Here is a 16,760-nt window from a genome sequence, read left to right on the forward strand (position 1 = left end):
CCACAACTCCTTTTCCCATATAAACAGCTAATTTTGCAGCTTAGAAGTTTTAACCACAGTAAGTTGTTGGTGTTCATGTTGTTGTTATTGTTCAGTCACTAAGTCGTGTCCAACTCTTTGTGACCCCATGGACTGCCGTGCACCAGGCCTCCCTGTCCTTCACCATCTCCTGGAGTTTGCTCAAACACATGTCCATTGGGTCAGTGATGCTATCTAACCATGTCATTTCCTGCTGCCCCCTTCTCTTCCTGCCTTCAGTCTTTGCCAGCCTTAGAGTCTTTTCCAGTGAGTCAGCTCTTTGAATCAGGTGGCCAAATTATTGGAACCTCAGCTCTAGCATCAGTCCTTCCAGTGAATATTCAGGGTTTGTTTCCTTTAGGATTGACCACAGTAGGATGGGAGATAAAAACCACTGTTAAGAAAAGTGCTGAAAGTGGAGAGGAGGAAGCTGAAGGAGTCAGCACTAACTGGAGTTTCAAAATAAAACAGAAACTGTGCTGCTTGGGACAGGATGTAGAAGGTAGAAGCAGCAGCCCTGTGAGGGGTGGGGATTGCCTTTTGGACCACAAACTGCATCAGCCAGCTCATCTGCAAGCTGTCAGAGGTGAAATGAAAAATGTGTGACTAAGAGTAAGAACCAGAGAAGGCAGAAGGGTCCCATTCAACAGGGCCATTGACCCAGCATGACCTTGACTATTTTGCTCCTATCATAAGTAAGACCATTGTGGTGACTCAGCACTATAAGGAAATTTTTGGCTCCATATTAACTTTGCAAATGACCTTGACCGACACTTGATTCTGCCATTTTGAATATTCTATCCATTAAATAGTTTTCTTAAGATGGCTAGCTGAATGAAAAAGTTTACACTAAATCTGTTGTGGTAATCATTCCACGATGTATGTAATTCAGGTCATTTTTTAATATACCTTAAACTTACACAGCACTGTATGTCACCTCTATCTCAATAAATCTAAAAGAAAAAAAAGTTTTAAGTAGTTAGACTTTATAGGGATGCAATGAAACAAGTTAGAGTTGTAAACTGAAAGTTTTATGGGAAATGTATCACTATATGTTGAGGGACAGCAAAGAGTCGGACACGACTGAGCGACTGAACTGACTGACTGAGCCTTTAAAAAGTAAAATAATAATAAAGTTAAATATTTACTGAGTTCCTACTATGCACCAAGCACTTTATTTAGCAATTTATAAGCATCATCTCATTTAATTTTCCTAATGACTTGTTAGGCAGGTAATCTTCCATTTTATAAATGAGGCAACTGGCATATCTACCATTACTTGGAAAGCTATCCTATAAAAACAGAGACTTACGTGAAAATATATAAAAGCAAAGTTGTTTACTGCAGTGTTACTTACAAGAATGAAAAAGTGAAATGAAGTATATGTCCAATAGAAAGAAAGGATGAAGGCACATCTGTAAAATATATTTTTGGAATAATTTTTAAAAACAATGAGAAGATAATGATATAATATTTTTAAAAGAGTAAATTTATCTGTGTATAATGTTTACATCTAAATTGCAAGGGATATACGCTGGCCTAGGGCCAACCTGGAGGAAAGGAAAGGAAAGGAGGCTGGAATCTACCTTGTGACAGGAAAAAGGCCGACAGGGAAATAGAAATACATCAAAATGTTGCTACCAGAGGAACTTACCTGGTGGCTCAGTGGATAAGAATCCACATGCCAATTCAGGGAACACAGACTTGAAAACACAGGAAAATTCCACATGCCTGTGTGTCACAACCGCTGAACCTGTGCTATAGGGGCCCACAAGCCGCAACTGCTGAGCCCATGTGCTGTGACAATTGAAGCCCTCACAGCTAGAGCCCTGTGCAATAAGAGAAGCTACCACAATGAGAAGCCCGTGCACTGCAAAGAAGAGTAGCCTCCCCGTTCCCCACAACTAGAGAGAAGCCTGATGCCACCAAAAATCTTGGCTTTCTCTGACTACTGAGGCCTAATAAAAAATCAGAGACAAGAGTCTGGGGGAACTAGAAAGGTGAATTTAATCCTCAGCTGGTGGAAGGGGGAGACAGCAGGCACATGCCTCAAAAATTGTGCCCCACTTCCATGAGGAATCTGTGCTGTGCTTAGTCACTCAGTCTTGTCCGACTCTGCGACCACATGGAGTAGCCTGCCAGGCTCCTCTGTTGTTGGGGATTCTCCAGGCAAGAATACTGGAGTGGGTTGCCATGCCCTCCTCCAGGGGACCTTCCCAACCCAGGGATTGAACCCAGGTCAGTGGAACCCAGGTCTCTCGCATTGCAGGTGGATTCTTTGCCATCTGAGCCACTAGGGAAGCCTGTGAGGGATCTGGAGGATTCTACGGATGAGGGCTTGCCCTCAGGGGTCGGTGATGAGGAACAAAAGTGTAAAGATCTTGTATTCTTCCTCTTGCATTGTTTCAAAAACAGTTGCAGACTAGCCTCAGCCTGTTAATTGGGTCTGGCAGTCCCATAGCCTAGTAGTTGACTCCATTGTCTTTTGTGTATTGTACTGTGGCCTTCTTTTATAATGCAAAAAGAGAGAAAACGACCCGGAGTGCTCTGCAAAGAGAGTGCGGTAAAGGTGAGCACCAGATACAGGATGTAATTAGCATAGAGTTAAAGGATAGTAGGTGCAGAAAGCAGCTCCTGCAGAGCCAGGGGGCAGAAAAGCAAGCTTAGTTATAGGCTACAAATTCGGACCCGTTAAAATAAAAACTAGCAGTGATTAGGCCTGCTCACTGTTCTCTCCATCTTCTTTGTTCTCAGGAAAGAAAAGTAAGACTCATTCTTCTTTTTTCCCTTTTCATTGCAACAAGCCTAAGTGCAGCAATGAAGACCCAAGGCACCCAAAAATAAAAATAAAGAACAAATTAATATTTGAAAACTCTAAAAAATGTTGCTGTTAGATATCTCTGGGTGATAAGAGTAAGTCTAATTTTTATATTCATTTTTATACTTTTTTCAATTATTTATCTTTTCTAAGACCTTAAATTACTTAAGTACCTTGGGTTAGAGGCTTCCCTGGTGGCTCAGACAGTAAAGAATCTGCCTGTAATGTGGGAGACCCAGGTTCAATCCCTGGGTCAGGAAGATCCATCCCCTGGAGAAGGAAATGGCAACCCAGTCCAATATTCTTGTTTGGACAATCTCATGGACAAAGAAGACTGGCAGGCTACAGCCCATGGGGTTGCAAAGAGTTGGGCACGACTAATATTTTTACCCTTGGTTAAGTAATAATATGCCTTATAATGTTAATGATCAGAAAAATATATTATTTAAAAAATTATTTCTCCACCCCCCAAAAATTCATTTTGTAGAATAGTCTGGAAAAGTTGCTAGGGTCCTCCTGAAATAATTAATTATTGAGTACCTAAGTATCTCATGGAGCTACTAGATCAGTCCCAAAAGAAAAGATTCCTTCATTTATTCCTTCTCTTTATTTCCCCCTCTCATGCCTGTCATTCTCTTTTTAAAACAGTAGTTAAGACCTGGCCCCTCTGCCTTTTGAAGCTTATTATCTAGATGAAAGAATCAAATTGCTATGTCATTGAATTGCTAATTCAAAACTTGCTATCTCCTCCTAAAATCTGATCCTGCAGTTTCTGCCCCAGTGGGGTTTATATTGAAAAGCTGTCGCTGCAATTTAGGCACCTGGCCCCTCCAGACTTTGAGGAAAGGCATTAGCTTGAGCCTTTGCCTGCCTTTACCCAGTTTGCCCAGTACTTTTTCATTCCCAGCTTAATCAAAATCAAATCTCTTAATTCAGATAGCAGAACATTGGCAAAACTCAACATTCAGAAAACGAAGATCATGGCATCTGGTCCCATCACTTCATGGGAAATAGATGGGGAAATAATGGAAACAGTGTCAGACTTTATTTTTGGGGGCTCCAAAATCACTGCAGATGGTGACTGCAGCCATGAAATTAAAAGACGCTTACTCCTTGGAAGAAAAGTTATGACCCACCTAGATAGCATATTCAAAAGCAGAGACATTACTTTGCCAACAAAGGTCCGTCTAGTCAAAGCTATGGTTTTTCCTGTGGAGTATGGATGTGAGAGTTGGACTGTGAAGAAGGCTGAGCTCTGAAGAATTGATGCTTTTGAACTGTGGTGTTGGAGAAGACTCTTGAGAGTCCCTTCGACTGCAAGGAGATCCAACCAGTCCATTCTGAAGATCAGCCCTGGGATTTCTTTGGGAGGAATGATGCTAAAGCTGAAACTCCAGTACTTGGCCACCTCATGCGAAGAGTTGACTCTTTGGAAAAGACTGTGATGCTGGGAGGGATTGGGGGCAGGAGGAGAAGGGGATGAAAGAGGATGAGATGGCTGGATGGCATCACTGACTTGATGGACGTGAGTCTGAGTGAACTCCGGGAGTTGGTGATGGACAGGGAGGCCTGGCGTGCTGCGATTCATGGGGTCGAGAAGCGTCGGTCGGACACGACTGAGCAACTGAACTGAACTGAACTCAGGCTCCCTGGGCACCAGCAGCTCTTTATGTTTCTCTCTGACAGAGCCTTCTTTCTTGACAACTTGCCCCCGACCCTCTGGACCCCTTCAGTAAGGACTTCTCAGCGATCAGAAATGAAAAAAAGATACATCTCCAGTTCAGTTTTGGTTATCTGCTTTCAGGCCCTTCCTGTTCTTTCTGTTCCCGAGGAACAAAAATCAGAGACACAACCAGTGCTTTCCCAACGCAGACTGGGCCCAGGTCCGTTCTGACCACAGGGAGTTCGTGTTGAACCAAACGCTGCATGTCACAAGCGACACATTCTTTTGTTCTGTTTTCAACTAAACAGTTGCCTTGGTCAGTCCTTTGAGAAATCATTTCTGAAAGAGCCCCATGCCTAATGTTAGAGCGGAGCCTTCTGAGAAGTTGATTCATGTTGTAATCACAGATCAAGTGCCTGTCTCTCTCATTTATATGTCATCAATTCAGTTCAGATCAGTTGCTCAGGTCGTGTCCGTTCTGCAACCCCATGAACTACAGCACACCAGGCCTCCCTGTGCGTTACCAACTCCCGGAGTTGACTCAAACTCATGTCCATAGAGTTGGTGATGCCATCTAACCATCTCATCCTCTGTCGTCGTTACTTTGTGGGTAACTTGTCATCTGGTTTGCAGCTCTAGAATTCTCTGTTTTAAGTGTCCATAGTCAGTATCAATCATCTAATAGGGCTTCCCAGGTGGCTCAGTGGAAAAAAAAAGTTAAAAAAATCATCTAATATCTTACAATTTATTAAAACTTAACTTGCAGTATACACGTTGCTTTTTTTGAGGCCCACCTCTACTTTTAGGATGTGTTTTTTGCCATGTAGATTTTCTTCCTGAAATCTAATGAATGTATCAGAACAAATTTCAGTCCTCAGAAGGGAATTTTTCACTTTAACTACCCGGCAGTTCCAAGTCATCTGAAAACAGCTATGAGCACTGGGCTGTGAGGACATCAGGAACTGGAAGACAGAACCGAGAAGCTGAAAGGTAGTTTCTCTGCCAGGACCCAGCAGACTGTGCTGGCCCGGCCATCTGAACACGTGGGAGACACGGCGAAACACAGACAGAGGGCCACCCGGCCAGTTCTCACAGTGACTTAGCGTTTTGCTGCTGTCAGCCAGGGATGGCTGCTTCAAAGAGCTGCCTGTCTTCAGTGCCTGTAGTTTTCTCTGCTGAACTCATCCTGTGGCCCCCTCCCCCAAGTCTGCTTCTCCGATAACTCAGAGAACCACGTCCATTCACTCAATAAACACTTACGGAGCATGAGCTCTGTTCTGGTCCTGGGCTTGGTGCTGGCGGTGTAGTGATGAGCATAGGAAATAGGGCTCCTGCCTCCTAGAGCTTGCAGCCAAGTGGGCAAGGCACGCACATCACACACACAGTTTGTCACTGTAGATCGTGCAAGTGCTACCAGGGGAAATATGAGTTCAGATGAGGGTGGGGAACCGATTTGGATGGGCTGAGTGGGACGGGGCTCAGGCCGCCCTGTGCTGCAGAAGTGAGCTTGAAGCTGAGGTGAGGGTGAAGTAAGGGCCCTAATGTGTAAACCAGGCAGACACACGTTAGCTAAGTTAAATGTACATACACAGTGCTTTCACAGTGAATTTTGGCTCTGTATCCATATTAAGAGCAGAGCACTCTCTCTGAGTTTTCTTGGCTGTTCTGGAAATACGGTCTTGTGTGCCTGGATTCCTGGTCCTTACTTCATTTTGCCTCTGGGCTGTCCCTGTTATGGGTTTTTGGTCTTCATTTGTCCTTAACTGTACTCACTGCTTTGTGAGTAGCCTGGTGGGCCAGGTTCCCTCCACTGATCTTTAAACTTTCTCACCTGACTGTGCTTCACAGATCAGCCTGTCTGCTCCTCCTCTCTGGCTCTGCCCCACACATCACCAGGTAGAAGCTTCCCAGGGAGGCTCCAGCCCTTCACCCTGTCCTACCACAGCCTCAGAGTCTGTGCTGTTATGGCTGCTGGAAATGCAGAAGAAGCACTTAGAAGGAGCATAGCCTTCCATGCCTTTCACATCTGAATTCAGATTGTGACTCTGATCTTAGATGTGTGTCCCAGTCCAGTTTTTTGATCTCTTCAAAGCTTGCTATCATTACCTGGAAAATAATTTTTGCTATGAGGATTAGAGATAATGTGTGCCGAGCATGCGGTACCTAGTTGGCATTCATTGAAAACAACCACCCCGACCCCCCACCCCTGGGTGAGCCAGAAGGGAAGAAAGGATTCTGGGGATGTTGTCCCAGAAAGTATATACATGCTTTCTTCACCTTCTTCATGACTAATGCGCTCTGGTTTGCAGGCAGAAGACAAGGCAGACGTGCTGAATAAGGAGCTTCTCTTGACCAAACAGAGGCTGGTGGAGACCGAAGAAGAGAAGAGGAAGCAGGAGGAAGAGACGGCTCAGGTAACAGGCATGGGCGGGGGGGGGTAACTAGTCTTTACGCAGGTGCATTGGTTCCTGGACTTGATTAATACTATAAACAGGAAGTAAAGTTGTTGTTGGTCAGTTGCTCAGTTGCATCTGACTCTTTGCGACCCCATGGACTATAGCACACCAGGCTTCCCTGTCCCTCACTATCTCCCAGAGCTTGCTCAAAATCGTGTCCATTGAGTCGGTGATGCCATCCAGCCATCTCATCCTTTTGTCATCCCCTTCTCCTCCTGCCTTCAATCTTTCCCAGCATCAGTTAAATATGAAGTAAAGTTAAATTTGTTCTAAATCAAGGCTGGTACTGAAGCGGTACATGTGAGTAGCACTGAGTCATTTCTCCTGAAGGGTGTTAGGAGAGGTGGCAGCATTTCCACCCTGGAACAGCTTTCAGGAATTTGCCTTCACTGAGATGTCTAGCAAGAGTGTTAAGTCTTCTCCAAGTTTAAGAACTTGTAAATTTCGTGTCACATCTCCAAGATGACTGACTTCTCTGAAGTCATTTATGAGGATCGTTAAGCCAGATGCCTACAGAGATCTCTGCTGAGATTTGCCTCCATCAGTCTCACTTCATTTTCTGGATTGATGACTTTGAAGAAGGAACACCAACATTTCTGTTCCTGGCAGAACTCTCAAATCATAGTCTCTGAGGGAATAGAAAGAAACCCTTGGGAATCAGCCTTGAAGTTAGCTCCCTCCTAACTTCAAGTGGTGAGGATGATCAGCTGGAAGACACGCCATTGCCCAGGAGCCCCAGAGGTGACAGGTGACAGCTGGAGTCAGAGCTTCCGGCTTCCGTAAGGAAGAGCAGGCTGTTTCACCAGTGGTCTCCATCTCTGTCTGTCCCAGCCAGGCACGATTAGCTCAATTATTTTAATGAGTTTCATTTGGAGACATCAATAATAATAATAAATATAAAACAGAACACAAAGCATTTCAAAGACCTCCTTCCAAGCAACCAGGAAAAGTTCCAGTAAAGTTACTAATGAAGGGATGTGTTATTTAGCATCTTCCGGAATTTATAAAAAGTATTCCATGATTTCCATTTTTTCCCCTAAATAATGAAATGTTTTGGCAATTACGGTGGACCAGGAATTTTTTTTTAACGTAATCAAAAATATTCAGGGGCTGATTATTGGTTTGATCTTGGCATTTTGATGGGTTTTACTCTTTTCTTGATTTTCTGCTTTTTGAGGGCCTACTTCAGTACTTTAGGTAAAGAATAAAGCTATTAACAAAGGAATTTAATCCATGATTTTCCTTTTGTGTGTGTGTGTGTGTGTGTGTCTTATTTTAATTATGGTTCCCTTGGGACTATGGTTCCCAAGTGAGATCATTCTCATTTGTCAAATGAGTTAACTACAACTTAGAGAAACTGAGGGAATTACTCAAAGCCTCTCAGCTACCTAAGTTGACCCTGAGTCAGTGGAACCTTATGGCAGAAGGGACAAAGGGCATGGTTGATGTCCTTGAATTATGGAAGATAAAGAACGGAGACCAATAAAAACAAATAAGTTTGAATCAGTATAACCTACAAATGCTCTTAAAATTTTAGAATGTAGCAAATATGAAGAAACTCCCAGGTCCTCTAATGAGAAGTTCAGCTATCAATTGCAATAACTTGTGGATTTGGAAGTACCAAGTATCCTCTGTTCATATTTTGGGATGCTGCAAAGCAGAATTCATCCACTGTTTTCTGATTGTGTACTTGCAGAGTAACCAGGGTTGGTTTTCGTTTGGTCATCTTGGGAGAATTGAATTCTTTCCCTTTTATCTGGTGACATCTAAGCCTTTTCATTGCTCTAACCTTCTTCTTGAGCTGCCAAGCTACAGAAATAACTGTGGTTTTAGGTTCAGCATTCATAATTCAGTATTTCTGTGACTGTAACAAGTACTGCCTCGTATGTCACTTTAACTTCTAAAGTCAGTGTTTCTTTAGTCCACACCTCCATTTCTGACTCCAGTCCCAAAAGCCTCTTGTTTCTACCTCCAGAGAGGTAACAACAGAGTCAATATGAGATGAGAAAGAAGGCTAAAATGTTTTTTCAGTAGTCTCTGACAGAGCATCGAGAGTACATGCAGTGTTTGCCGTGATGTTTTTTGTTTTAGACTCATGAGGATAAAGATAGCTTCTGAACAGACCCTTATTCGACAGTTGTTTACCTTGCTGTTGACTGGGAATCAGGCAAGTCAATATCCATATTACACTCGAATATGGATATTGGTGGAAATGTGTAAAGATTTTGATTGAGTCTTGATGTTTCTCATTCTTACTCTTTATAGCTAAAAGAAGTCTTCAGGAAACAGCTAGAGAAGGCGGAATATGAAATCAAGAAGACTACAGCTATCATTGCCGAGTATAAACAGGTAATGTACCCCTGTGGGCTTCATCACTGTAGAAGTATTTGTTTCACTTTTTTCTTTGAGGAAATTTTGTTTGTTTGTTTTTAGAGTTTCCAGAACAGTTGCTGCACTGCACGGATTATATTTGTTGGCTCATTTTCCCCTCTGAAACAGACAGTGGTTAGACATGCTTGCTGATAACATGGGAAGTTTAATTGAGCAAAACAATCTGTTGGTTGTTTTCAATGTTTGATAGATTTAGAGGAATGAGAAATCTTATTACCATTGGGATCCTGCCTCTGCCTTACTCAGAAGCTAATTTCCAGTAGATCACATTTGCCAAGCACTAGAATTTAGCGTTTGTGCAGCTAGGAGATCCGTGCGTCCTTTGCTGTCACCGTAGAGAACACGGGAGCTCTTTTCTGCATATGCCTGTGTGGCTTTACCCAACAGGGGCTAGTGCCTAGCAGGAAACCTCTTGTGAACCTTAAAATGATCTTTTAATGGGCGGGGGTGGGGGGTGGAGGCAGGGGCTATTCTCCTTGAGGACGTTTCTGATCTCATCACCAGACAGGGTCTCAGAAAGCCTCCATTCCAGCTCCAGTGGTCCCTGCTGGTTAGGCTGGGGCACAGCCAGGAATCCGCTTATTGTCACAAGACCCTGACTCGACTGTTCCAGCTTTCCCAAATTATTAAGGCACCATATGCCACCTACTTATCCAGAAATTTCCTTAGGGTCTCCTGTTTCACAAAGAAGCTAGAAGTCTAAGTCTTACTTTTTTTAAAAGTGGTTTTTTGCTTGTAAATAAAATGTATGTCCCTCGTGGAAGTGCAGAAAAACACAAAGAAAACAAACCTCCCTTAATGTTTCCAACTAGAAAGAATCACTTAACGCACTGAGTATACTTTGTTGCTGTTGATATATAAATAAGAACGCAGTCATATTGTTCAAGCTTTTGGAGGAAAACTAGTTCATTTGTTATTATGAATATCTTTCCACAAGGATTCCCCCCTTTCTTGGAAGATTGCTTAGAACTAAGGCCTCAGAGCTATCTTACTCTGTTTTATAATCTGTTTATATCTATATGCTTATTTATCTATACATATATATAATCTATATATGTTTATTTAATGCCTGCTGCATGTGAGGCTTGATACTTTGGAGGAATAAAAGAGAAATTGATTCAGTTTCTCTTCTCTGGAAGCTGATCTTGTAATAGGTAAAACTTGGCCATAATTAAGAGGAGAGGGAATTATGTATGGAAGATAAGGAATCCCTTCCTGGAGAAGGAAGTGATTTGAGTTGTGCTTCAAAGGTAAGGTGAGGTTCAGGCATCTGGAGATGGAGAAGGAAAGTCTGGAAAGGTTGGAAAAGCATGTGCAAAGGCATCGGAGGTTGGTTAGCCACAGTTCTGTTTAGCAAGAGTGTCAAGTACAGGCAAGAAAAGCAAAGATGAGTTGGGGCCGAGTTCAGGGAACGTCTTCAGGGACAGGCTGAGGAGTTTGTATTTCATTCTGTTTGTAGCAGGACGGTGGCATGACTGGGAGCATGGATCTGGCCCTACTCGGTCCCAGGGAGAACTGTGGAAGCACGTGGAGAGATGCACAGGCAGAGAAAGACACAGAGCAGCCAGAGGCCAACAGCAGAGGCTAACGGAGACAAAACAGGGTCCTGAGCTACAGTAGATAGCAGTGGAAAGGAGAAACAAGAAATACAAGAGAGTTAATAAGGACATTCTGAATTTGGATAGCCAGGAGGAGGGCTGGTTAGACGTTAAGCAGTACGAGGAACGTCAAAGACCACGTGCTTGTCATCACTGCAGGTGCATTTTTTCCATCACATTAGGCCATAGGTGGCCTCCATATGCAGCACTTTTCAAAGAGCAGTCCTCGGGATGATTCTTGAATATTATCTGGCAAACACTTCAAGCAACAGGCCCATCTCTTTGAAAATAATTATACATATAATCCAAATGCATTCTGTAGTTGGAATTGGCTACCTGTTGGCTATATTTCAGAAGGTTTGGGCTTATTTAAAATGGTTTATGGTTTGCCAGAATTGCTATAGAGATCGCTTCCTTTTAACATCAGCCAGTACAGTCCTGCCTATTGTTTCCAGGCCTGGATCTGGAGAAACTGGAGACTGAAATCAGTAAGTTCTGATCTCTGAAACTATAGCCTGGGATTATTTAAGTGTCTGTTTTGATAATAGAGGTGGACCTTTTATGTTTTTAGTCCAAATTGCACTTGAAAATCTGACATCCCCTAAATGTTTTATTCCATTTTTTTTCCAAAATAAAAAGATTCTTACTTCACTCGGGCTTAGTACTACTTGACCTTCCAGTTTTATATGTATATATATATAGTATATATAGGGCTTCCTAGGTGGCACAGTGGTAAAGAATCCGCCTGGCAATGCAGGAGATGCAAGAGACACAGGTTCAGTCCCTGGATTGGGCAGATATCCTGGAGGAGGAACCCACTCCAGTATTCTTGCCTGGAAAATTCCATGGACAGAGGAGCCTGGCAGGTTATAGTCCATGGGGCCACAAAGAGTCAGACATGACTGAGACACTGAGCACAGAGAGAGAGAGAGAGAGAGAGAGAGAGAGAGAGAGAGAGATATCAGTGTACACACACACACACACATGCACACACACAATTTGGGGGACTTTAAAAGCACTTTTTCTCTGTTCCCTGTACTTGTTAGCACCTTGTTTCAGAATAATGAGATGTTTTTTAATGGCCCTATATGAAACCTTTATGTAAATTTTCTTTCCCAGTGATTATCACAACACAGTACTTTTCAGTCATGAAGAAACTGAGGCTTAGAAAGATGAGTGAATATACCCAAGGACACCATGCTAGGAAGTCATAGAGCTAGACTTCCAGGCATTTCATTTTATTCTGTGTTGCCAAACCTCTTGTTTAAAGTTTTAAGTCTCTATTATTTTCTGGTCACTTTAACTTTTAAAAAATTCACTCTGCCACTTCCTAAAGAAACTTGTGATTGAAAACAGAAACTCTTTGTGTTGTAGCAGACAGGAGACATTTCTGGTTCGGAATTATTTTCATCAGATTCCTAGAATAGTACCTTGGCCAAAGTAGACAGTCAGCAAGATTCTACAGATTGATTCCAAAGTGAGGACAGGAATTCTCTGGAACCAGTCACAAAAGCTAGTGACAGACATAAATCAAACTTATCCCCTGTGTTTTTTCTACTGACTGAGATAGAAATGTGCTTATATACAGAACAGGCTTAGGCTTTCTGCGGCTCATTGTGGGAATGACTGGCAAATTTGCAAAATTTCATCTAGTGTCAGAGATGCTGGAGTGATATATGGGTAAATGAACAGCTATGTGCACATGCTACATGAGTCGTTGTACTTTCTAATAAAGCAGCTCTTTTCTTTCTCTTAGATCTGTTCCCAGTTGAGTACCCGACTGGAGAAACAGCAAGCAGCCAGCAAGGAGGAGCTGGAAGTGGTAAAGGTGAGAAAGAATGAAACAGTTCTGTCATACAGTGTCTTCCCAATTCATGTCATCTTAAGTGAGTACTTGATCCCAATATATGATGACACACCACAGGCAGGACAGCCTGTAAATACAGCCCCCACCCCACCTTTGTTACAAAGGATTTAGGAATTATGGAGAATAGGATTCGTCTCTGGACTGGGATGTGGGCCAGATGAAAGCCCATAAACCTTGTGGGCTGTCAGAGACAGGTAACAGGAAAAGAGGTTAGATTTCAGCCTTGGCACACGAGGCCCCTGAGCTTTCTTGCATGTTGGCAACCTGGGAACCCTCAGAAGCCCGCATCCCAACTGTGCCTGGATTGATGTGACTTCAGTGTGCAGCCCAGGAGGATCATCCCATTAATCTCTTAAAACAGCAGACGCCATGGGCAATATAGAACTCAGCTGGAGGTGGATTTTTCCACCAGTGTTTTAGAGATGTAAAGGAAATCTGTAGCATTTATAGGGATCCCCTGGTGGCTCAAACAGTAAAGAATCTGCCTGCAATGCAGGAGACCCGAGTTCTAATCCCTGGATCAGGAAGATTCCCTTGGGGAAGGGAATGACAACCCACTTCAGGATTCTTGCCTAGAGAATTCCATGGACAGAGGAGCCTGGTGGGCTACAGTCTATGGAGTCACAGTCAGATTTATTTATATGCCGCCCCCTCGTGGTAGAACTCCTTGTGTTTCTTTTCTGTTTGAAAAAAGCAATAGCTTACTCTACAGAACCAGGAGTAAATTAAGTGGATTGGTATTCTTTAAGCAGCAGCGTCGGCACAGCCCACTCTTGGGACCAGTGTTACAGAAACCTGATGCAATTCAATTTGAATATATTCAGGTTTATACAGTACTAGTAAGTAAATGCATTCTAGACACTTTTGCATATCATTTAACAACTTGACAAGTTATTTAACCTCGGCTCAGACAGTAAAGAATCCACCTGCAATGTGGGAGATATGCGTTTGATCCCTGGTTAGGAAGATCCCCTGGAGGACAGCATGGCAACCCACTCCAGTACTCTTGCCTGGAGAATCCCCATGGACAGAGGAGCGTGGTGGGCTACAGTCCATGTGGTAGCAAAGAGTCGGCCATGACTCAGTGACTAAGCACAGCTTTATTTTGTGTTCTGTAAACTAGAGATATTACCTACCTCGTAAGGTCATTTTGAAGATTAAATAAGATGATGTATATAAAGTGCTTAGTCTAGAACTTGGCACGCAGTAAATACTCAGTGAATACATATTTTATAAATTATAACCTGAAAATCTGAGACATGAGAACTGAAAAATCTGAACCTTGCTCTGGGAAGGTGACTTTTGGGGCTTTGGGCCTGGGAGACATGCTTGGACATACCAGAGAAAGAATTTAATGACCAGTGGAATGAAGAAGCAGCTAATGAAAAGATGACACCAAAGCCTTTAGGCCTACATGGTGGGGTCATGCACGGTGACACAAGTGTGAGCACGGTTGCTTTGTGTGTGTGTGTGTATGTGTGTGTGTGTGTAAAGAGAGGAGCATGGTTATGGTTAGGGACATCCTGAGCTTGTAACAGTAGGGCATCAAAATAAAAATATTCTATAATATCCCTGATCTCTTAAATTTTTTGAAGATATTTTAAGAAAACAGCAGATCTATTGTTGCTATTGTTCAGTGCTCTCTGCTTGATTGACAGTCCAGGCATATAACCTAGTGACTTTTATCATCTTGAACAATAATGACCATCTTTCCTTAAAGTTGAACAAAAGGACATATCTTGAGTTGGCCAAAAAATTCATTTGGGTACTTCTATACCATCTTATGGAATAACCCAAACGAACTTTTTGGCCAGCCCAATACTTGTTTGTTGCTAGGGGAGACCTAGGTTACTCATAATGACCTTCCTTGTCTAAGTAGGCAAATTTACTTGTACTCTTTAAGCGTCTTCATTTGTAAATGGGGATGATAATAGTACCTAATCATATGGTCAGATCAGATTAGATCAGATTAGTCGCTCGGTCATGTCCGACTCTTTGCGACCCCATGAATTGCAGCACACCAGGCCTCCCTGTCCATCACCAACTCCCGGAGTTCACTCAGACTCACGTCCATCGAGTCAGTGATGCCATCCAGCCACCTCATCCTCTGTCATCCCCTTCTCTTCCTGCCCCCAATCCCTCCCAGCATCACAGTCTTTTCCAATGAGTCAACTCTTTGCATGAGGTGGCCAAAGTACTGGAGTTTCAGCTTTAGCATCATTCCTTCCAAAGAAATCCCAGGGCTGATCTCCTTCAGAATGGACTGGTTGGATCTCCTTGCAGTCCAAGGGACTCTCAAGAGTCTTCTCCAACACCACAGTTCAAAAGCATCAATTCTTTGGAGCTCAGCCTTCTTCACAGTCCAACTCTCACATCCATACATGACCACAGGAAAAACCAAGCCTTGACTAGACGGACCTTTGTTGGCAAAGTAATGTCTCTGCTTTTGAATATGCTGTCTAGGTTGGTCATAACTTTGCTTCCAAGGAGTAAGCATCTTTTAATTTCATGGCTGCAGTCATCATCTACAGTGATTTTGGAGCCCAGAAAAATAAAGTCTGACACTGTTTCCACTGTTTCCCCATCTATTTCCCATGAAGTGATGCGACCGGATGCCATGATCTTCATTTTCTGAATGTTGAGCTTTAAGCCAACTTTTTCACTCTCCACTTTCACTTTCATCAAGAGGCTTTTGAGTTCCTCTTCACTTTCTGCCATAAGGGTGGTGTCATCTGCATATCTGAGGTTATTGAGATTTCTCCTGGCAATCTTGATTCCAGCTTGTGTTTCTTCCAGCCCAGCGTTTTTCATGATCTACTCTGCATATAAGTTAAATAAGCAGGGTGACAATATACAGCCTTGACGAACTCCTTTTCCTATTTGGAACTAGTCTGTTGTTCCGTGTCCAGTTCTAACTATTGCTTCCTGACCTGCATACAGATTTCTCAAGAGGCAGATCAGGTGGTCTGGTATTCCCATCTCTTGAAGAATTTTCCACAGTTTATTGTGATCCACACAGTCAAAGGCTTTGGCATAGTCAATAAAGCAGAAATAGATGCTTTTCTGGAACTCTCTTGCTTTTTCCATGATCCAGCGGATGTTGGCAATTTGATCTCTGGTTCCTCTGCCTTTTCTAAAACCAGCTTGAACATCAGGAAGTTCACGGTTCACATATTGCTGAAGCCTGGCTTGGAGAATTTTGAGCATTACTTTACTAGCGTGTGAGATGAGTGCAATTGTGCAGTAGTTTGAGCATTCTTTGGCATTGCCTTTCTCAATCATATGGTAGCTCTAGGGTTAAATGAGGTAATTAATGCATGTAGACTGTATGCCATGGGCTTGGCATCCAGTTAGGATAATGGTAGAATAAAATTTCTAGAACACATACAAGAAAATGCTATAACACTTCCTATCTCCAGAGTTTTTCTATAGTTACTTTAAGAAAAAGTAGCACCTATCTTAAATAGTTGGGGTTTGTGCTGATTATAACCATTTTGTTCACAGCCCAAGAAAAATACTTTCATAAATGGGCCTTCATTTGATGACCAGAAGCAGTGCCCAAAGAAAAATCATATCACAGTGTCTCAGAACATGATCTATGCTATGAAGCACAGTTGAATACTGGTTATCTCTTTTGGGTATTTCAGGGTAAAATGATGGCATGTAAACACTGCAGTGACATTTTCAGCAAGGAGGGTGCTTTGAAAGCAGCGGCCGTAAGCAGAGAGGACCAGGGCATTGAATCGGATGATGAGAAGGACTCTCTTAAGAAGCAACTGAGGGAGATGGAGCTGGAATTGGCACAAACCAAACTGCAGCTGGTGGAGGCCAAGTGTAAAATCCAGGTTGGTGATTTGGTAAAAGACCAATAAGAAAAAAATAAAAGTTAGTGGTCCAAGATATTCTAGTATTAAAGCTCAGAATCATGGAATGTTATACCATATATGAT

At 42.8% G+C, this 16,760-nt stretch overlaps 1 protein-coding gene across 5 annotated transcripts in view; it reads left to right on the forward strand.

The window, feature by feature from the left end:
* The window catches only part of RABGAP1L (RAB GTPase activating protein 1 like), a 740,636-nt gene that overhangs the window by 717,267 nt on the left and 6,609 nt on the right, over positions 1-16,760 (forward strand). For all 5 annotated transcript variants that reach the window (XM_027565383.1, XM_027565385.1, XM_027565386.1 and 2 more), the window contains 4 exons: positions 6,809-6,913; positions 9,221-9,304; positions 12,701-12,772; positions 16,459-16,656. In XM_027565383.1, the coding sequence (XP_027421184.1) occupies positions 6,809-6,913; positions 9,221-9,304; positions 12,701-12,772; positions 16,459-16,656 (459 nt within the window). The remainder of the gene's footprint in view (positions 1-6,808; positions 6,914-9,220; positions 9,305-12,700; positions 12,773-16,458; positions 16,657-16,760) is intronic.

The sequence above is a fragment of the Bos indicus x Bos taurus genome, chromosome 16, assembly GCF_003369695.1.
Source record: "Bos indicus x Bos taurus breed Angus x Brahman F1 hybrid chromosome 16, Bos_hybrid_MaternalHap_v2.0, whole genome shotgun sequence".
NCBI classification, from domain to species: domain Eukaryota; kingdom Metazoa; phylum Chordata; class Mammalia; order Artiodactyla; family Bovidae; genus Bos; species Bos indicus x Bos taurus.